Source organism: Aspergillus luchuensis, chromosome 6 (assembly GCF_016861625.1).
Source record: "Aspergillus luchuensis IFO 4308 DNA, chromosome 6, nearly complete sequence".
NCBI lineage: Eukaryota > Fungi > Ascomycota > Eurotiomycetes > Eurotiales > Aspergillaceae > Aspergillus > Aspergillus luchuensis.
Window position 1 is genome coordinate 1,372,654 of NC_054854.1, and position 20,467 is coordinate 1,393,120.

A 20,467-nucleotide genomic window follows, 5' to 3' on the forward strand; every position below is an offset into this window, starting at 1 on the left:
CGCTGCAGCAACCCGGAACACATTGCCGCTGATTGGTTGTTGAGTCTCAAACAGTCTGGCTCTGTTCGGGCCGTCGGTGAGGATGCAATTGTTAAGCAAAAACGAGGATCGGAATCACAAGGGGAAAACAAAACTTAATTCCTTCTATGCCAATCACAATGTCATTGTTTGTCCGTTATGTCATGTCTATGCCTATACTATACTAGTTCAATACTACGTAGTTTGTCGTTATCTATGGTGTATTGTGTCGTACACTGTATAGATCTTGATCGGAAGAATCTTCTTCACTCCACCAACAACGCCGCCCGCAGCACTTCCTCAATCTCCCGCAATGCTTCCGGGGTTGACGTGACACTGGCCATCAGGTACAGCACATTGCCCAGCACGCGTGAATGCACTGCAAAATGCTCCCCACCCGCTGCCAGCCGCTGCTGCAGTCCTTGGGCCGCCGTCGACGTGTATCCTGCAGCAGAGATTGTGCCCTCCGGTTAGCGGCTATTCTCGGCCAATAAACACGAAAAAAAAAAGTTAATCGACAGGATGGAAATCGAACTCACCTCCGCCCTGAGTATCCTTCAGGGCAATACTCAAAACCGTTCCCAGGGCAAATAACCCCTCCACAGCCGGCGCTTGGGACAGCTGCCCTACCAACCCATGCGACCAGACGCTCCAGACCTCCGGTCGCGCCCGGGGCGCAGAGGGGAGCGCCGCCGGCTGCCAATCCCGCCGGTACTTGTCCCATGCCCCACTGCGTTCCAGCTGCTTCATCGTTCGCAATGAGTCCACCGCGACTTGGCACCCAACCGCGTGCGCCGTGTAGCTGTGCCCGTGCAGCAGCGCATCGCTCTTGTGCGGACTCGAGAACGCCTGGAACACCTCGTTGCTCGCCAGCGTTGTGCACAGCGGTACCAGCCCGCCTGTGAGCAGCTTCGCGTTGACCGCGATGTCGGCATCCACCCCAAGAAAAGAGGCCGACGATCGCTGTCCCAGCCGGTACAGCCCGGTGAACACCTCGTCGAAGATGATAGGGAGGCCCGACCACGACGATCCCGCCGCCGCGCCTGCAGTGGCGCCAGGGGCAAAGAGCTCCGGGTGACCGCGCACCACTTCAGCCAGGCACCGCTGGAAGAGGGGGTCACTAGTGATTGGTCAGTATGCGGCGTGTATACTACCTATCTTGTTGTGAACAGGATGGAAAAACTCACCAGAATAGCATGCCTCCCGCTCCTAGGATGACCGGCTCCATGATCAGCGAGCCAAATTTCATACCCTGCTGCTGCACCAGCTCTGCGATCGTCCCCCGGATGTACTCTTGGTAGCGCTGTCCAACCTCCGAGGCGACCCGCGTCTCCAGATCGAACACTGCATCCAACGAGGAGTACTCGAGGTCAGGCCCCAAGGCCGACCGCAGATTCTCGGGGATTTGGACCTTCCACACTCCCTGTGACATCTGCACCTGGGGGTAGTCGAACCAGTAGCCCCGACCCCGGTACCACTCCACCTTCTTGTTGTATGTAGAAGGCTCCGAGCAGTCCATCACTCCGATCGTATCACCGTGGTAGCTGCCCTTGAGGCCGAGGATACTAATCTGCTCTTGGCTGGCATCCCAGCCGTACCGGTCACATGCCGCCCGGAGACCCATCTTAATAGCCACCTCCATGCCCGTGCTGCCATTGTCGCTGTAAAAGACCTTCTGCAGACGCGGGTTCCCGACCGTCTGCAGCAGCGTCTCCGCCAAAGTCAGTGCAGGCTCGTGGATATTCCCGGGGAACATGACATGACCGTAGCGACCTGCAGCGTACGCCGCCGACAGGGCCAGATCGGGGTTTCCGTGCCCAAGACCTTGCGTCCACCACGAGGCGGAGCCATCGAACGTTGCCCGCAGTCCACCCTCCTGCGAGGGCTCCACGGGCTTATAAGTCTGGAAGAAATCATCGTACGCCGAATCAATTACCGTAATATCCTTCGGCGCCATCCCGTGGTGCTGCGTGAACGGATACCAAATGGTCTCGTGAGCCCGACCGGACATGGCCTCCAGGCGCTCAATTCGCGCCTCATTCTTCGCTGTCATTTCCTCCAACAACCCAGCTACATCGGTACCCCGCGCCACACGCTCGTAGTACCCAGCCATGGCCTCCTGATCGCGGGCCTCGGCATCCGCATCCCGCGATGCCGGGCGCGTCGGGGGCTGCGGCAGCGGCACCAGGGGGATACTCTTTTTCTGGAAATAGGTGCGCAGATACTCATGATTCTGGTAGTAATCATCCTGAAACAGCAACACAGAATTCACATCATACCCGCGCAATAACAATGACTCATACGCCGAAATGGAGGACGAGATGCCGCCGAGGCGGGAGTCCGCAATCAGAACAATTGGCAGCCGTAAAGGCCGATACAAATCGGCCTGGGAATTTCCATTGGGGCCCGGCGAGTGCACGCCGCCTGCTGTTTCAACAAGGGCATAATCAATGCCCTTTGCTGCCCAGTCGGAGAGGGTCTGATGGACGGAGGTGATGATATCATCATCCCGCGGAATCTGTGCTATTGTCAGCTCACTCATCCATTCGCTCGGCTGTTGGCGCATTGCACCACCACAGAGTCAGATGAATTGGGAATCGCACCGTCAGTTGCTTCTGCTTCGCCGCAATATGTGGGCTGACGGGCTCGTCGAATTGGTACAGACACTTGGTCAGCGTGCCCGGGGCGTAGCGCCGGATGTGTCTGGGCTAGTAGTGAGCGGGGTGAAACTTGGGGCTGGGGGCCTTGATTTATGGTCTTACCGGTCATCTGCATCGTCTAATGGACCGGTTGATACGGGTTTCAAGAATGCCGCAGGGGATTGAGAGTTGAGACGTTGGATGGCATTGCAGAGAACGGTGGATACAATGGTTTTGCCGACGTCGGTGTTGGCACCGTAGACCTGGTGGGCGCGCAGGGAACGCCAAAGGGCGGCACCGACGGGGGGCATGGGAGGCAGCCAGGGGAGGAATTAGAGAATAGAAGTATATAAGAATAGAAAGTATATATGAAGAAGTAAGGGGAAAGGAGAGATCAAGGAATTGGTACTTTATTATGTACCAAGTATATGGCTATCACGAAAGTCACTCTCACTCTTTTACTCAGATAAGGCGGATTGACAGCGGGATATGCAACCTGCAAGGCGGAAAATAGCCGAGGCAATCAATGAGGCACTCAGGCAGCGGGCCACTATTCCTTAGGCATCCAGCCAGAGGTTAAAATAATTAACAGAATAAATATAATAAAACTGGGCAGTACTTTAGTTAGTACGTAGCAGTCAACTAATCTACCAACTAACTAACTAACTGGTTAGTTTACCCTCCCCACCGGTTGAATCCTTGATCTCCCAACAGTAGTCTAGTCAACCCACAACATCCGCCGAACGGGTTCAATTTCTGTTATGTTATGTGATTTCAATGCCGCATCTGCTTGTCCTTCTCCGTCCCGAGGTATCCATCTATTTCCCACCTTTTTTTTTTTTCTTCCCCTTGTCTCTCCTGGTTCACTCCGAAAGCCCCATAACGCTAGAGAGCCACCAGAAAACCAATGGAAAATCTGGCAGCTCAGGCAACCAGCCTATTTGTTGTGATTACGGAGATTACCTATGTATCCCGATGGCTGGCTAAGGCCAATTCCACTACTACTAATCCAGTTGAACTCCGTCAGGCACACGCCCTGCTGGATGGATGGATCCACCCGGTAATCAGTTGGCAGTTGGTGTGAAAATCCCCTCTCTCTCCACGCCTTTCCGGTATGATGGGAAACTAAATTGATTAGTCTAGTTCTGTTTGGTAAGGAGCACGGCGGAGATCTGGCCGGATTCACATTCGTTTTATCTATCTGTATATCTAGCTATCTAGTGTTCACATTTCCCCCGGAGATAGTGTTGATACTATGTTTGATATTCAATTTGATTCTCAACCTACTACTTACTGACTCACTCAGTTCAACTCCTATCCTCTCTCATTTACTCTTCCTCTCCTTCAAACAGCAATTACTATACCCAATTGCCCTCTCTCACCCTCCCCTCACCTACACATACACATACACATAACATACACAATGCCCTCCTCCAACCCCAATCCCAATTCAAATCCTAGTACCCTCCTCACCTCCCTCCGCACAGCCCTCCAACACCGCAAATCCAAGAACTCCCTCCGCCGTCTAACCCTCGTCCCCCCCACCTCCACGGACTTCTCCTCGAACGACTTCCTCTCCCTCAGCACCTCCCCCCTCTTCCGCGCGCGCTACACCACCCACCTCTCCAGCGCACCCCCCTTCTACCCCTTCGCCTCGGGCGGCTCCCGCCTCCTAACCGGCAACTCGCCCTACGCCGAAGCCCTAGAGACCTTCATCGCGAGCTTCCACAACGCGCCGAGCGGGCTGCTCTTCAACTCAGGCTTCGACGCAAACGTAGGCGTGCTCTCCTGCATCCCGCAACCAGGCGATGTCATCATCCACGATGAGTACATCCATGCGAGTGCGCACGAGGGGATGCGGTTATCCCGCGCAGGCAGAAAAGTCCCCTTTGCGCACAGCTGTCCCCAGTCCCTAGAAGATGTGTTAAGAAGGGAAGTTGAAAACGACGAGAAATTGCAGAGTGGGGAACGGAACGTCTTCATCGTCATTGAGAGTATATATAGTATGGATGGGGATATCGCGCCGATAAGGGAGTTCGTGGAGGTGGTGGAGAGGGTGGTGAACAAGGGTAAGGGAAATGCGTATTTTATCGTGGATGAGGCGCATGCTACCGGGGCTTTTGGACCGAGGGGTGCGGGCGTGGTGCAGGAGTTGGGGGTTGAGGAGAAGATGTTTATTCGTGTGCATACGTTTGGGAAGGCGTTGGGGAGTCATGGTGGTTAGTAGTACCAGTTTATTCCCTTTTTTGTCCCTGTTTGGTATTGGGGTAATGGCTGACTGATACTTGTTCAGCGATTGTGCTCTGCTGCCCCGAAACACGCGAATACCTCATCAACTACGCCCGCAGTCTCATCTACACTACCGCATTGGGGTTCCCGTTCCTGGCGTCGATTCGGACGGCGTATGAGATGTTGGCGGAGGGGGAGACCGAAGAGGTATGCTACTATCCCTTATATTTACTTTGCATTTAGTGGAGTGTATAGCTGACTAATTGTACCAGTTGCAACGCAATCTTCAACACCTCATTGAATACCTAGGCAATCGTCTAGATGCCCTCGGGTCCTGGGACCCTGCTATCTTCGAAGTGGACCATTTCCCGCGCTCGCCTATCTTCTCGTTGCGCAGTCCGGTCCCGCGCCAGTTGGCGGCTGCGTGTCAGCGGAAGGGCTTCATGGTGCATCCGATTATGTCGCCGACGGTGCCCAAGGGGAAGGAGAGGGTGAGGGTGTGTTTGCATGCGGGGAATACGGTCGAGGAGATTGATGGGTTGGTGGAGACGATTTTGGCATGGTTGAACGGAAGGGAGAGTGAGAAGAGGGTGGCGAGGCTTTAGTTCACTTGGTTCATCCTTTTTAGATATATCGGTGAATATGGGGGAAGGCATTGGGCTGTACATATTATTAGCTGCATTTAGGAAATATCTGATCATATCGTATCATATCATATCATATCAAGCCATGCTGTAATCCCAGTCCTGTAACTCCGTGGCCATATTCCTATTCCTTCCTTCCAGTGTAAACTCCATGTAAGCCATGAGAAGCGTAGTACCGTGGATATCCCTCCAAGTTACAAAGAAAATAAACTCCCATTATGCATTCTATCCCTCCTTCCAGTTTCCTGCTACCCCATCATCTAATGAATCCAGTAGTTGCGGCAGGTCGGGCAGGTCGGCTCCAGGGTGTCAAAGGTGTCGAGCCACTGCTCCAAGCATGCCCGGTGGTAGTTGGTCCCGCAGAATCCCCGGCACCAGACCAGCAAGCTGTGATCGTAGTCCGGACCGGCAAGCTCTTCGTCTACATTCACTGTACGTTAGCACTGTTCAATCATCAAGTTCATGAAGTCAGGAATCTTACCGTCCATCTCCTCCCAGTCATCATCCTCATCGTCTTCGGTTCTCTCATCATCGGACATGTCGCAGCGCATGCTCTCATCCAGATAGGGGAGAAGACAGATTCCACAGTCGCCATCCACAGGGCGCGGCTTGACCCGTTGAGGCTTCGGAGACGTAGGGGGGTCGCAGTACATAGACACAGTGCTTTCTCCAGACGGAATCGGCCTCGGGGCTGTTTGATGGGCGGGATGGGTATGACCCGAAGCGATCAAGGTGCTGCTGACGAGTTGGACCGCCGGGGTGTGGGGACGGTGATGGAACGCAGAATTGGCGTGCGGAAGAGGCGAAGCACTGCCGGAAGCTGAAGCTGACATAGTGGTAGCAGCGGGATCACCTGCAGGACGGACGATCTCGACTCGGGGTCTTGAGTTCTGCGGGTGATGATGGTTCGCACCCATCCCGACCATGCCATGCTGGATGGTGATTCGGCTCGCTGAGCTGGGTCCATGATGGCTGGTCGTCAGGTTGGTAACCGCAATTCCACTACCCGTGGCCATGATGGTTGGGTTGGGTGGCATGTGAAGGTAGCTGTTCGACATGTCTGCAGTGGATGCAGCAGATCGCTCAGCCAGATACCGCTGCAGTTTCGCCTCCCACTGGTCGACCAGGGTCAAGAATTGGTATCGATGCTGGGCGGGGCAGAGCAGAAGACTGGCAAGGTCGATGAGAATGGGATCAACGGCGGATATGGAAGAGGTTGCTGTGAAGATGCGGGTGCCTCGTTCGATCAGAGTGTACGCTTCGTCACGCTTCTGATAGCTGATCAAATTGTTGCACCGGCGATTGTAGGAGTGCGAGACACCGACACAGTGGTGATCAGCTGCCGGGTTAATTTTCAGAATGTCAGCCAACTGATAACGAGAGGCAGACGCCATGATGACGGCGGGGTGATTAGTCGCTGACGGGGTGCTTAGTCGGCGAGGGGAAGAGGAAGACGATGGGAGAGATTAACGGTGCAGACAGTGCAGACGGTGCAGACGAGATTCATGAGTAGCACCGAGAGAAGCGAGAACAGTGAATGGCAGTGAATGAAAGGGGATGTGAAGAAAGCGCCACGACAGCAGAGGGGCACCCATGTGGTCTGGGTCATCATTTCTCGTACCTGATCGCTAACTATGCGGAACTAAGCTTCAAGGCCCGATGGAAATGCAGGCGAACAGCACCAGGCACCAAATTCGGGATGGACTCCGGAAAGTGGATGTTGGAAGATGACGACGATGAGGAGGAGAAAGGCGCAGATGAAAAGGAAGATGGGATGGTAGGGATGGATGGACTCATGCTTATGCCATAATGGCTTCAGCGCAAACAAAAAGCGGAAGACTCCGAGACTCCCTCGGCGCGTGATCGAGGGGTTTGGCTGAAGGGATGCAATCCCGGTTAGATGGTTGGTTGAATGGTTTAGTTGGATTGATAACACTCTTTCCTGCTTTTTATCTGCTTTTTTATCATCTGCTGTCTCTCCCCCTCCTTCGTTTCTCCTCTTTCCTTCCCCGCACGTGGTCCAGATCACATTGTCAACCTTCCATCTGCCCATCACCACCACTCATATTCCATCTCCCACCTCCCCCCATGGATACTTCCCGAGACGTCCCAGACATTCTTATTGTGGGTGCTGGCATCTTCGGGGTCAGCACAGCCTACCATCTCGCTCAGCAGCTCGAGCGACCGTCACAGATCGTCCTGTTAGATCGCGCCGCCCCGCCATCCACCCCCGCGGCATCTACCGATATCAACAAGATCATTCGTGCCGACTACACCAACCCTCTCTACGTCGCTTTGGGGTTCGAAGCTATTGAACAGTGGAAGTCACTGCCGTTCTTCCAAGAAGCACAAGTCTACAACCCCTCGGGATGGATCGCCTTGGAGGAGAAAGATAGCGATGTCCCCGCTTTGATAAGGAAGAACTTCCGCGATTATGGTCGCGGCGACGTCATCGAGGAATGGTCCGAAGAGAAAGTCCGTCACGCATGGGGTGGGCTACTCGAGAAGACAGACTGCTCCCCATTTGGCTCATATTACTATAATTCTTCTGCTGGCTGGGCAGACGCAGGAAAAGCATTGCAGCTGATGGCACAAGAAGCGATCAAGCTGGGTGTCCGATATGAGGTCGGGGAGGCGCGCAGAATCGTTCGTGACGAAAAGGGAGTCAGTGGTGTTAAAACGGCAGACGGTACCATCTACCACGCTCGAAAGGTCTTGTTGGCCACTGGGGCATGGACAAGTCAGCTCATGTCCTCGGTGGAGGATGATTTGGACCTGCCGGGACCAGACCGAGTAGAGCAGCAGGTATCAGCAGCGGGAGTAACAGTCTCGCACTTCCAACTCTCGTCGGAGGAAAAATCCCGCTACTCGCAGCTGCCGGTGTTTGTCTACGGAGGAGAAGGTGGGTTATATCCTGGCCCGGCGTGGACAAGCTGACGCATCCAGGCGAGGTCATCCCTCCCACTGCAGAAGGAATCCTCAAGTTCACCACCGCCGCTTCGTTCAGGAACACCATCCGCACTGCGTCGGGACATGAAATCTCGGTGCCGCTGGTAGATCAAATCCATGTGCCTGAAGCATTGCAGGAAGATCATCTGCACGCCATTCGACCTCGTCTGCCACAGTTACTTGAGGACCATCCCCGTCCCGACTACTGGCGCATATGCTGGGATGCAATCTCGCCCAGCCAGCATCCGCTAATCACCCGCCATCCAGACGATCGTCTGTCCAACTTGTATTTCGCAGTAGGGGGATCATTCCATTGCTACAAGTTCCTCCCGATCATTGGCAAATACGTGGTGAACGTGTTGCACGGGGTGTCGAACGGACGCGAAAAAGACAAGGCCTGGACGTGGAAGGAGCATCACCCGGATGAAAGAGGAGTGCATGCGCGTTTGGCCCCGGAGAGAGAGATTCGAGATGTTGTTTAGAACATACATGGATGCAGCCTGGTGTTTGCTCAAATCAAAACCAGCGGCTCAGGCTTCTGCAACCGGACAAGTTTCAATCAGGAGAAACAAATCTTCATCGAGAAAAGTATATACCACACTGCATCATCCCCCTTGCGTGCACCACACCGACCAAAAAGGCAGTCTTTTGATGATTTGTCACCACTCTTTCCTCCGATCTACGCCCCACCTAGCCACAAGATAATGCACAATGCCATGGTAGCCAGCTAGACATCTAGACAGCTAGACAGCTAGGAACAGCATCACTCGTGTTACATAGCAGATAAAACAAAGTAACCGATCCGTTGGGGCAAAACACTGGGTCATTGCCAGACCTGGTGGGAACCGCAACGTTGAACCTCCAGAATTATGGATCCTGAAGAAGCTTCGCGACCCACTCTGTTCCAAACATTCCTCCCTTCCCCCCAAAAAAGCAATCTGAAGGCCAGCTGTTTGACCCGAGGTTGAGAACGAGAGAGAGGAGGAACTGGCCGCACCCCCGCCGCTTGAGCCCTTGGGACAACCGTGATTTGCTCCGCAGCGCCTCCTGCATATTATCCGGATGCGGAGAGAGACACACATAGCCTGGACCGAGGATGTGGTCGGCAATGAAATCTACCTACTCCATGTCTTCCCCTCATATCTTGACAATTAATCTATCTCCATAGCATACAGTTATTCCTCTCACAGCATTCTTAGCGACATATTTCAAGTTGGCAACCGGCCTGACCATGGCGTTAGGTGATCACCCCTTATACCCTTGACATATAGACTATGTACGTCATGTAGCACAGCACTAACATCGATGGCATCACCGCGCAGCAACATCAACAGGAGCCGCAGCCATCGCTCTAGCCGCCTACCTAGATGCCAAATTCCACCTCACCAACGATGTATCCAGCATGCTGGCCCAGCGGCGCTCCCTCCGCGACACAGCGAAAGCCGCCGAACAAGGGCAACTGAGCATGTGGCCCGTCTTCGCAGCCACGGCATCGCAGTACCCCGACATGGTCTGTATTTGGACACGCAAACAGTCCTATACATACCGGGAAGCCCTAGCCGCCGCAGCCCGATACGGCCACTTCTATCTGTCAAAGGGGGTGCAAAAGGGCGACCTGGTGGCATTCTACCTGCAGAACCGGGCGGAATTTATCTTCGCCTGGTTAGGACTTTGGAGCATCGGATGCGCCCCCGCCGCCATCAACTACAACCTGACCGGCGATGCGCTGGTGCATTGCCTATCCATCAGCGGCGCCAAGCTGCTGCTGGTTGACCCGGAGGCTGAATGTATGGCTCGCATCGAGGAGCGAAGGTCGACGATCGAGAATGAGTTGGGCATGCAGCTCGTCACTGTTGACGACACCTTCAGTAACCATTTGCTTTCGTTTCCGGCCTCTGTACCGAGGGATGACCAGTTGAGCTCCCACGTCCCTGGCGAATTTCCCGCCATCCTCCTCTACACTTCCGGCACGACTGGCCTGCCCAAAGGCTGCGCCTTCACCACCTCCCGGCTCTATGCCGCTCAGACCATCCGCAACAGTAACATAACCAACGTGTCCGGCCCCGGCGGGGACAGGTGGTACAGCGCGATGCCCCTGTACCACGGAACGTCAGCGATCGCAATGATCAACAACATAGTTGGCGGACGAAGCATCGCCATCGCGCCGCGTTTCAGTGTGCGCAATTTCTGGCCCGATGTCCGGGCCTCCCAGGCCACGGTCTTCGTGTATGTCGGCGAAGTAGTCCGGTATCTACTGGCCGCACCGCCATCCCCCCAAGACCGGGAGCACGGGGTGCGCATGATGTACGGTAACGGGCTGCGGCCGGACGTGTGGGAGCGGTTCCGGGAGCGGTTCGGGGTGGCGGAGGTCGGGGAGTTCTTCAACAGCACGGAGGGAGTCTTCGGGCTGTTTAATCTCAATCGCGGGCCGTTCACGGCGGGCGCTGTCGGGCATCATGGGTTGTTATTGCGGACAAGCTTAAGGAATACATATGTGCCTGTCGTGGTGGATGCAGAGACGGGGGATGCGGTGCGTGATGAGAAGACGGGGCTGGTGAAGCGAGCGGCGTATGATGAGGGCGGGGAGATACTGGTCAAGGTGCCGGATGAGAAGGCGTTTCAGGGTTATTGGAGGAATGAAGCGGCGACGAAAAAGAAATTCATGCGGGATGTGCTGACGAAAGGGGATTTGTGGTATCGGTCTGGGGATGCACTGAGGCGGGATGGGGATGGGAGGTGGTATTTCCTCGATCGGCTGGGGGATACGTTCCGGTGGAAGAGTGAGAATGTGTATGTCTATTCTTACTATCCCTTGCTTTGTGCGTATTTGTCATTGTGGTTGGTGTTGGCTAATGGTTGATTATGCAGGTCCACGGCAGAAGTGGCCCAAGTACTGGGCCGGTATCCTGGCATCCACGAAGCCAATGTGTATGGAGTAAAAGTGCCTCATCATGAAGGCCGCGCAGGATGTGCGGCCTTATTGCTCAGTCCCGAGGCCCGCAGCGGGTTTGACGGGCAAGAACTGGCCCGGTTCGCGCGTGCACAGCTGCCGCGGTATGCGGTACCGGTCTTCTTGCGCGTCGTGGAACAGTCATGGCATATTCATAATCATAAGCAGAACAAGGGGCCGCTGCGCCAGGAGGGCGTGGAGCCTGGCAAGTTGGGGTCGAAGGTTGTGCAGGGCCACCGCGACCGGCTGTTTTGGTTGCCTCCGGGGTCGGAGGGCTACATAGAGTTTGGTGAGAAAGATTGGCAGCGTCTCGCGGGGGGTGAGGCGAAGTTGTAAATAGCAGGCAGAAGCGTATATATGATGATTCATGACCATGCTAATCCATTAAAGCCATTTTGGAGTTCTTATTAATGTTTCGGTACGATCGCGATCGGGGAACTGACTCGTGCAGAAGACGGGTCAGATAGCAACCCTAAGTCAACCAACAGACGATAACAGAAATATCTACCAAGTACTCCGTACCACCAGAGTAGCCCGTACTGTTCCCGACCATGGCAGCAGCAGACTGCGATAGCACCACGGGATGCCCAAAGCATCATCCCTTGCAGATCAGCACATCTTGCCCTGATTTGTCCGGAGGGAACGTCCGCCGGCCCACCCGTCAGTCACCGCTGGACCAGCGCCCGCTTCAGTTCTAGACTATCACTGACTAGGTAGTTAAATTGTCTGTCAGCATCAGGACTATTCCTTTCTCTTGACCGCTAGCGACCGCGACACGAGGCCCGCTAAGCATTGCACGGGATGATCGGATGCACGAGGAGAGGGGAACAGAAGATCAAGTAGAAAAAAAAAACCCACGCATGCGCTGGGGAGGAGCTTAAGCTGCAGGTCGGATGGATCCTGAATCAGGATGGCTTGGTTTGTGTCTGCAAACTAACTAGTCAACTAATTCTCTAGTGGCAAAGACTGACGAAACACCACGCGATAGTCAAGCCCTAAGCCTTTTCTGCCTGGTGCATGCTGATGGCTTCATCCATGAGAGACAGACAGACAGACCGACCCCCTGGGGGTATCCGCTAAGTCACCTAGTGTGTATTCTTGTCTGCCTGTCTGATTGTCAACTCCACCCCAGTGCTCCACTTGCATGGCATCTGAAAACAACTTCCATCATGAAACATTCTCCGCAACTGCTGCTGCTCACTGCTCGGTAATCTCCCCTGGATTAGCGCGTCGGTCATTCTTCTTCGGTTCTTCCTGCCACGCGATGGCTGCCACTCCACCACAGGGCACGGCTCCTCTTATAAACCCGCTGGCATTCCTGTCATCCCCATCTCGGATTTCCTCCATCTGCACCTATCCGTCATGTTCTCGGGCCTTCTCCTGCTCCTAGCCAGCCTCGTGGCCCTGCTGTCGGCCGTAGGGAATGCAGCCGTGACCATCCAATCCAACACCACCTGCCGCTGCTTCCCGGGGGAGAAATGCTGGCCCTCACCAGCCGAATGGACTCAATTCAACGAATCCATCGATGGCCGACTAATCCAGACTATCCCTCTTGGAAAGCCCTGCCACACTCCCTCCTACCAAGCAGGGGTGTGCGACTACCTTCGCGAACAATGGACGGAGCCCGAAATCCAGTAAGCTTTTTCTGTCTTGGGTCAGGCTGACTCGCAGCCTCGTCCTCGCAAAAGCAAACACATCCGCTAACCGAGTCAAGCTATGAATCGTCCTCCTCCATCATGGCCCCCTGGTTCGCCAACGGCTCGTGCGATCCCTTCCACCCCATTGCCAAGCCTTGCACCCTGGGCAACTACATCATCTATGCCGTGAACGTCAGTCAGCCCAGCCACATCTCGCGCGCTCTGGCTTTTGCAACCGCCCACAACCTCCGCGTCGTCGTCCGCAACACCGGCCACGACTATAACGGCAAATCCACCGGCGCCGGCGCCCTCGGAATCTGGACCCATCACCTCAAGGACATCGACATCGTCGACCACCACGATTCCCACTACTCCGGTAAGGCCATCCGTCTGGGTGCCGGCGTCCAGGGCTATGAAGCCTGGGAGGCCGCCGACGCCCACGGCTACCAAGTCGTCAGCGGCGAGTGTCCGACCGTCGGCATCGCAGGCGGCTACTCCCAAGGCGGCGGCCACTCGGCCCTATCCTCGCGCTATGGCCTCGCCGCGGACCAAGTCCTGAAATGGGAGGTCATTGACGGCACGGGGCGCTTCATCACGGCTACCCGCGACAACGAATACAAGGACCTGTATTGGGCCTTGAGTGGTGGCGGCGGCGGCACGTACGGCGTCGTTTGGTCCATGACCTCCAAGTTACATACTGGCACGCCTGTCTCCGGACTAAACCTCACGTTTACCAATACCAACATCTCCCAAGACACTTTTTACTCGGCAGTAGGCCTTTATCACTCCCTCCTCCCGGCTATTGTCGACGCCGGCGCAATGAGCATCTGGTACTTCACCAACACGACCTTCTACATCGCGCCACTAACGGGGCCCAACATCCCCGTCCAGGAACTCATCTCCCTCCTCAAACCCTTCCGCGACGGGTTAGAGAAAATGGGCATCAGATACACCCTCTACGCAGAGCAATTCCCGACCTACCTGGCTGAATTCAACGGCATGATGCCCAACATCCCCGTCGGGGAAGCGCAATACGGCGGATGGCTGATCCCGCGATCGGTGGTGCACGAGAATAACACCGCGTTGACGGCCGCGTATCGCCAGATCACGGAGGACGGAGCGACATTTATCGGGGTGGGATTGAACGTGTCAAAGGCGTTAGTTGGGGACGTGGATAATGCGGTATTGCCTGCTTGGCGGGATACGTTAATTGATACGACGCTTACGACGCCATGGCAATGGGATGCGCGCCAAGATATGCTGGTGCAGCAGTATAAAATGACTTATGAGTATTTGCCATTGTTGGAACGGTTGGCGCCGGATTCGGGGGCCTATATGAATGAGGTATTTCCCCTGCTACTTTTACTTTCCACCTCTACTATTTCTTGTGAATGTGAAGAGAAGACTGACAGTAATGGATAGGGCGACTTCCGCCAACCCAACTTTCAAAAAGCATTCTACGGAGTGAATTATCCCCGCCTACGACAGACCAAGAAGAAATATGACCCGCTCGATGTGTTTTATGCCCAAACGGCTGTGGGTTCGGATGAGTGGACGATGTATCCTGATGGGAGGTTATGTCGGGTTTCAATTTCTGATGATACGGATGGTTGGGAGTATTTTTAATTGCATTTATTATTCATTATTTTTTTATTTAATATTTTGTGATGTTTATTTTATTTTACTTTGTTTGGGCATATTGTTCATAAGTACATACATACTTAGTTAGATTTTATACACGTCTTCCTCATGAGTGGCTGGGTAACTTGCCCGTGCACATACTTACCCACTACCTATAAAGTAGAGTAAGTACTACTCGGGGACCTGCCTAATCTTATTTCATTTTTACTACTTTATTAACTCTAGGATGGTTAGTAGGTGGCTGCCAGGTTTGCGGACTTGGTCGGGTCGGGTGTCGGGTTGTCGGGTATTTTACTTTTTACTGTATGCTGTGGTCCGTACGGAGGAGTCTGCTGGTGGTGGGAATGAGATGTGCATGCACGGATTGGGAGGAGATTGGTGGTAATGCTGCGGGAATAACTAATAGTGCTATAATAGTGTGGGTTATAGCTAGGGTGTCCTGGTTAGTTGAAGAAATTAGTTACTGTTGCGCCTCACTTGTGCAGGAAGGGATAGCAGAAGAAAAGAAAGAAATTACAATAATTGGCATAATAATTATTGTTGGATCGGATCATCATGGCTGAATAAACCTAATCAGTTTATTCTTTAGAGGGTATGATGGTGATGCTGTGTACAACGTACGAAGAAAGAAAGTTGAAGAGGAGAAAGTCGGTTACGTCCATATCCACATGAACAGAACATGAACATGAACATGCATGCATACTCAGGTCCCCGACACACACACATAACCGCCCAAGGCAGATAGATAGATAGATGGATGCCATGGTTCCTCCGGTGTTGGATGAGGATCGACACTCCCCCAAACTAAAATTAATGTCCACTAGACAAGGGCCTCCCCTGCTAGTTTGCTTCCTACTTCTTACTCCCGGCTACACCGACTAATTCCTAACCCTACACACAGAGAGAAACCCCGAAAGTCCTGCTAGTTAGTTACCCAAAGCTCACACTGAATTCTTTTCCGGCGAGTTTGATTCGTGCTCTTTATCCCCGACGCGATCGGGATATGAAATCACCAAAGATGCGGTACCGTGGATGATAGCTTTTGAAGGTTTAAACCTTATTTAGTTGTTATGATGGATCATGAATATGGATGTTGGTGGTGATAGCATGGGATTATTCGGTGAGAGGAGATATGAACTAATCAATAATAATAATAATACCCTTGTCCTTGTTTTTCTTTCTTTCTGTGCACATTGCTTTTGTTCTTCTACACTAGTTTTACTTAGCTGTCTATCTCCTTGGTAGTTGGACATGATCCGTGCCCTAATTAGTCTGCATAAAGTGGAACCGCGCATTGACCGAGACTTGACCTTTCCCACCTATCATTATTCCCCCCTCCCTCGTGCACCTCCTCCCATGCAGGCACATGCGTATCTCATCACGAGCCAGCGTCAGGCTCTAGCATTATGCAGAAGAAAAAGAAATGAAAAATAGTACTAAACTCTCATTAGCCTCTGCACACGAACCAGACCTCCACTCCCGGCTGTGTCCTGTTCTGTTCTGGTCCGGGTGCGGCCGTAGACCGTAGATTGAGTTCAGATCAGGTCTGGGTCGACACATCATCCATCAAAATTCCTAATTCCTTATTTGCATAATAATTTTCAGGAGATTGGAGGGGGTAAGTAGGTTAGGCTAGGTAGGGTACTTAGTGACATAGCGGTAAACACTTTTTTCTTCTTACCTATCCTCTTTTACTTTTTATTTTTTTCTTTTCCCTTCTTTCTTTTCTGCAGGGGTGGGAGAGAAATGTACTTCTTGCATTTGCGTACTCATCATATATTAACAAACCCCATCGCTCAGCTCCGCCCCCCTCGATTCTGAAGCTGAATTCTTTGGGTTGTTCTTTTAGATGGGATAATTGATGATTGACTTCAACATGCCGAAATGGGCTGGGTCTACAATCTGACCGTCCCTGATCCCCACAGTCATGTCTCTCGCGTCATTGCCATCTGTCTCGTTTTCTCGATTACGGCTTGTTTGGCAGTCTTCTTGAGATTGTATATTCGCATTCATACGAAGAGGTCCGCCTGGTTGGATGATTTCGCGGCGCTATGGAGTGCCTTGCTGGCGATGACGTATGCTGGGATTGCTGTTGCGCGTGAGACACCCCTTTCTTCTCTTTCACCATGTTGATAATATTACATATACTGATATAGTCTGTGCTAGAAACAAGATGGGGTCTAGGTCTAGATGCGAAGTATTTCCCTGATCAGAATGTGGTCATGTTCAGCAAGGTACATACATTCCCATCCTAACTTACATCAACAACCTGAATAAATGGCTAATGATGTATGTAGATCCAATACGCCGGTGGCCCCGTCTACACCCTTGCATTACTCGGATTCAAAGTCTCCCTGCTGTCATCGTACCTGCGCATCGGGGGCTTCGTGCAGGCCTATCGAGTGACGATCATCGTGGCTATTGTGGCGGTGACGTGCAACCAGTTGGTGTTTACTTTCTTGCTGTTGTTTGCTTGTAACCCGGTATGTTCCCCCCCTTCCCTTTTATCAGATATGAGTATATGTGCTAATGTATGTGTGCGTGCAGGTGGCTCGTCAATGGGATACAAGTCTCCCTGGATCATGCATAGATACGGTGGCGTCTTATTATGGTATCCCTACCCCATATACCTGATTTATATACATATTATACTAACAATGAACCAGCTCTCGCAGGTACACACACCACCACATGCAACTATCTTAAATCAGAAGAATATACTAAAGATGGGATCAGGAACCAGTCTCGGCTTCGACATAATCATAATCGCCCTGCCCCTCCCCGTCCTCCTCACTCTCCAACTGCGTCTTCGCCAGAAGGTACATCCCCTACTCCTACTCTCAACCCCAACGAACCAACCCATTCTAACAAGAATTGTATAGATAGCCCTCGTCGGCGTCTTCGCCCTCGGCTTCTTCATAACAATAATCCAAATAATCCGGATCTTCACAATCAAGAACCTCAAAACCTACACAGACAGCCAACCCATCGTTATCTGGTCGGATGTGGAAATCAGCCTGGGCGTATGTCCCCCATCCAACTCCCCCTTCTTACCTTTACCCCTTCTTAGCACAATCCATACTGATGTTGATATGTTGGCAAAGGTAATAATAACCTGCATCCCAACCTACGGCCCGTTCTTCCACGCCTTCGCGTCCACCCTATCGTCCAGCTACAACAACAACCGCACACATACCACCAACAACACGTACAATAACCCGCATAATACCTACGCTACACTTACATACTTGACGTCGCCGACGACGACGACGAGTACGTCGTATCCGCTACGCAAGACGCAGACACGGAATACCACTGCTAGTTCGATAGTCACCAACACTGGGGGCCGGAAGAAGAGTCGTGATCTAGTGGATGCGAGTCTGGATGAGGTTGTTCGGGGCTTGGGCATGGGTGGATTGGGATTGGGGCTGGAGAGTGGGATGTTTTTTGGGACGAGTGAGAATGAGGAGGGGAGGTCGGTCAGGAGTAGGAGTCGGAGTCGGAGTCGCAGTCGGAGTAGTTGTGGTGGTGGTGGCGGTGGGAGAGGGAGGAGCTGTAGTCCGAGTGGTGGGTATGGAGGGGTGTGGGATGGGAGTGGGGTGGCGCCGACGACGACGACGATTTGTAGTTTGCCGGCTGTGGCGAGGGTGAGGGAGGGAGGGTTTGGGAATGGTGGTTGTGTTGATGAGGATATGTTGGAGGCTGGGGTTGGGGGAGGGTTTGGAGTGAGTGCGGTTGGGGGTGGGAGCTCGAGTAGTATGGTTACGGGGAGTGCTGGGATGAGTGGGAATGACAATGGGAATGGGAGTGGGTGGAGGATTCAGAAGATTATGGAGGTTAGGGTTGAGAGGGAGTGATATCGCTCTCTCTCTTTCTCTCTCTCCCTCTCTCTTTCTCTAGGTGATAATGGAGTAATATGGGTATAACGAGATATGACTTCTAAATGATGCTTGCTTACTTCAGGCTAGATACAACAGTCAATATATCAACTCACTTGCCAACCAGTCCCTTCAGGTTGATACTCTTCGGTCGCTCGATCGGCAGTCCCAAGGCCCGGTCCCAGATCAACTGCACCAAGGGTCCCAGGGCCCGACTCACGCCGAAGGTTACCGTGTAGTACAGCGGCTGCTGGAAGCCATAGTGGTAGAACAGCACGCCAGAGGCGGCGTCCACGTTGGGGTGGGGGTTCTTCGTCTATGAAGTGTTAGTCTGATACTAAACAAGTGGTGGACAGGTACATACCTTTCCATGCTGCGTCAGCACCTCTGGCGCAATCTCCGAGTTCTTCTTCACCAGTTGGAACACCGGGTTCGCCTGCACGTCTGCCCGTGTCGCCGCAAAGTCCATCAATGCCTCGAATCGCGGGTCCGGCTTGCGCAGCACGCCGTGTCCGTAGCCCGGCACCACCCGTCCCGACTTCAACGTGTCCCAGAGGTACGTGCGCACCGACTCGTCTGTCACCTGAGTGCCAATCTTCTCCTGCATCGCCAGAATCCACCGCAGTACCTCCTGCGCCGCCAGTCCGTGCAGCGGGCCGGCCAGACCAAGCAGTCCTGCGCTGTAGCTGAGGAACGGGTCGCTGAGGGCACTGCCCACCAGATGCGTCGCGTGCGCCGAGACATTGCCGCCCTCGTGGTCGCCGTGCAGCGCCAGGTACAATCGCAGCAGGTCGTGGAAGTCGCTATGCTCGGCTCCGCCCTTGCCCAGCAGTTCGGCAAAGTTGTGCGACCAGTCCTGTGTCGCGTCGAGAGCCTGTGTCCCGACTTGGTCGATCTCGTTCGGTCTGAACACCAATGCAGCCACACGTGGGATCTTAGCCAGCAACGAAATGCTGTCGTCGAATGTGGGCTCCCAGTAGTCTGCCTTGTTCAGTCCGCGCTCGTACGCCTTGGCGAAGGTCGACTCCGTGTTCAGTGCTGCAACCGCCACCGACAGCTGCGTCATGGGGTGCATGTCCTTGGGAAATGACTTGATCAGGCCCAGGATGTGGTCGGGGAGATGCGATTTCTCGGCAAGCTCGCGAGAGAATGCGCGCACCTGGCTGGTGGTAGGAACCTGGCCGGTCAGGAGCAGCCAGAACATGGCCTCCGGGAGCATTTCAGTTCCCGTGGTCCCCTTGGGCAGTTCACGTTGGCAATCCTTGATGGTCTTGCCGTGGAAACGGATACCCTCCTCGGGGTCGAGAACGGATCCCTCCCAGAGCATGGACTTCAGGCCGCGCATGCCGCCGATGATGTTGCCCACCTTGACTTCGCCGACCACATCGTCGCTACGGGCCTTGACTTGCTTGAAGAGCTCACGCTTCTCGGGAATGACGGATTTCAGGGCGGTTTTAAGGTCGGATTCGGTGCTGTAGAACCGGCCGGAGCGGATCTTGACCTGGGGTTGTCAGCAGTGATTGGCAAGCTATCAAGGGGGAGGGGCATACCTGTGCCAGCCGGCTGGCGTGACGGGTTGTTGGACGTATCGGCAGGGAGAAAGACATGATAAGAGTTCTGGAAGGCTGAATGTGCAAGCAAAGACGAGAGAGGGAATGGATTATGTACACAGAGCAGAGTACAAAGCAAAGTCAGGAGAAAATCACCGGGGAAGAGGGCGAGTGGCCGTCGGTTGGCCGCGGTGTTGAGGAGCCGAGGCAAGGAACGGCTGCATGCGGACGGTCACCACAATCAGCAAGAAGCAGTCAGCGTCTATCCGCCCTCAATCGTTGCACATCCTCACCGCCGATGCGAGACCGAGCCGGCTGTCGGACTAAATCGG

At 53.7% G+C, this 20,467-nt stretch overlaps 8 protein-coding genes across 8 annotated transcripts; 5 read left to right on the forward strand and 3 right to left on the reverse strand.

Annotated features, from left to right (window-relative positions):
* Nucleotides 1-284: 284 nt before the first annotated feature.
* bioDA (adenosylmethionine-8-amino-7-oxononanoate aminotransferase) lies at nt 285-2,968 on the reverse strand (the record flags this gene model as incomplete). The annotated part of the gene is made up of 5 exons (XM_041692628.1): nt 285-463; nt 558-1,138; nt 1,206-2,536; nt 2,622-2,721; nt 2,781-2,968. The coding sequence occupies 5 exons, from the start codon at nt 2,966-2,968 to the stop codon at nt 285-287; spliced, it is 2,379 nt and encodes a 792-aa protein (XP_041545994.1).
* A 1,112-nt stretch (nt 2,969-4,080) lies between these two features.
* On the forward strand, nt 4,081-5,491 carry AKAW2_60497S (aminotransferase class I/II-fold pyridoxal phosphate-dependent enzyme; the record flags this gene model as incomplete). Its single annotated transcript, XM_041692629.1, has 3 exons — nt 4,081-4,876; nt 4,951-5,093; nt 5,159-5,491. The coding sequence occupies 3 exons, from the start codon at nt 4,081-4,083 to the stop codon at nt 5,489-5,491; spliced, it is 1,272 nt and encodes a 423-aa protein (XP_041545995.1).
* A 299-nt stretch (nt 5,492-5,790) lies between these two features.
* AKAW2_60498A (uncharacterized protein) lies at nt 5,791-6,588 on the reverse strand (the record flags this gene model as incomplete). Its single annotated transcript, XM_041692630.1, has 2 exons — nt 5,791-5,951; nt 6,012-6,588. 2 exons carry the CDS (start codon nt 6,586-6,588, stop codon nt 5,791-5,793), a joined length of 738 nt encoding a protein of 245 aa, XP_041545996.1.
* Nucleotides 6,589-7,414: 826 nt separating this feature from the next.
* AKAW2_60499S (NAD(P)/FAD-dependent oxidoreductase) lies at nt 7,415-8,961 on the forward strand (the record flags this gene model as incomplete). Its single annotated transcript, XM_041692631.1, has 2 exons — nt 7,415-8,432; nt 8,477-8,961. The coding sequence occupies 2 exons, from the start codon at nt 7,415-7,417 to the stop codon at nt 8,959-8,961; spliced, it is 1,503 nt and encodes a 500-aa protein (XP_041545997.1).
* A 749-nt stretch (nt 8,962-9,710) lies between these two features.
* AKAW2_60500S (putative very-long-chain acyl-CoA synthetase family protein (CefD1)) lies at nt 9,711-11,765 on the forward strand (the record flags this gene model as incomplete). The annotated part of the gene is made up of 3 exons (XM_041692632.1): nt 9,711-9,720; nt 9,802-11,269; nt 11,348-11,765. The coding sequence occupies 3 exons, from the start codon at nt 9,711-9,713 to the stop codon at nt 11,763-11,765; spliced, it is 1,896 nt and encodes a 631-aa protein (XP_041545998.1).
* Nucleotides 11,766-12,791: 1,026 nt separating this feature from the next.
* AKAW2_60501S (FAD-dependent oxidoreductase) lies at nt 12,792-14,692 on the forward strand (the record flags this gene model as incomplete). Its single annotated transcript, XM_041692633.1, has 3 exons — nt 12,792-13,063; nt 13,144-14,410; nt 14,489-14,692. 3 exons carry the CDS (start codon nt 12,792-12,794, stop codon nt 14,690-14,692), a joined length of 1,743 nt encoding a protein of 580 aa, XP_041545999.1.
* Nucleotides 14,693-16,591: 1,899 nt separating this feature from the next.
* On the forward strand, nt 16,592-18,564 carry AKAW2_60502S (putative integral membrane protein (Pth11); the record flags this gene model as incomplete). Its single annotated transcript, XM_041692635.1, has 8 exons — nt 16,592-16,805; nt 16,874-16,941; nt 17,005-17,190; nt 17,255-17,318; nt 17,374-17,382; nt 17,444-17,526; nt 17,590-17,730; nt 17,812-18,564. The coding sequence occupies 8 exons, from the start codon at nt 16,592-16,594 to the stop codon at nt 18,562-18,564; spliced, it is 1,518 nt and encodes a 505-aa protein (XP_041546000.1).
* A 133-nt stretch (nt 18,565-18,697) lies between these two features.
* On the reverse strand, nt 18,698-20,192 carry mcsA (putative citrate synthase Cit1; the record flags this gene model as incomplete). The annotated part of the gene is made up of 3 exons (XM_041692636.1): nt 18,698-18,901; nt 18,950-20,080; nt 20,136-20,192. 3 exons carry the CDS (start codon nt 20,190-20,192, stop codon nt 18,698-18,700), a joined length of 1,392 nt encoding a protein of 463 aa, XP_041546001.1.
* Nucleotides 20,193-20,467: the final 275 nt, after the last annotated feature.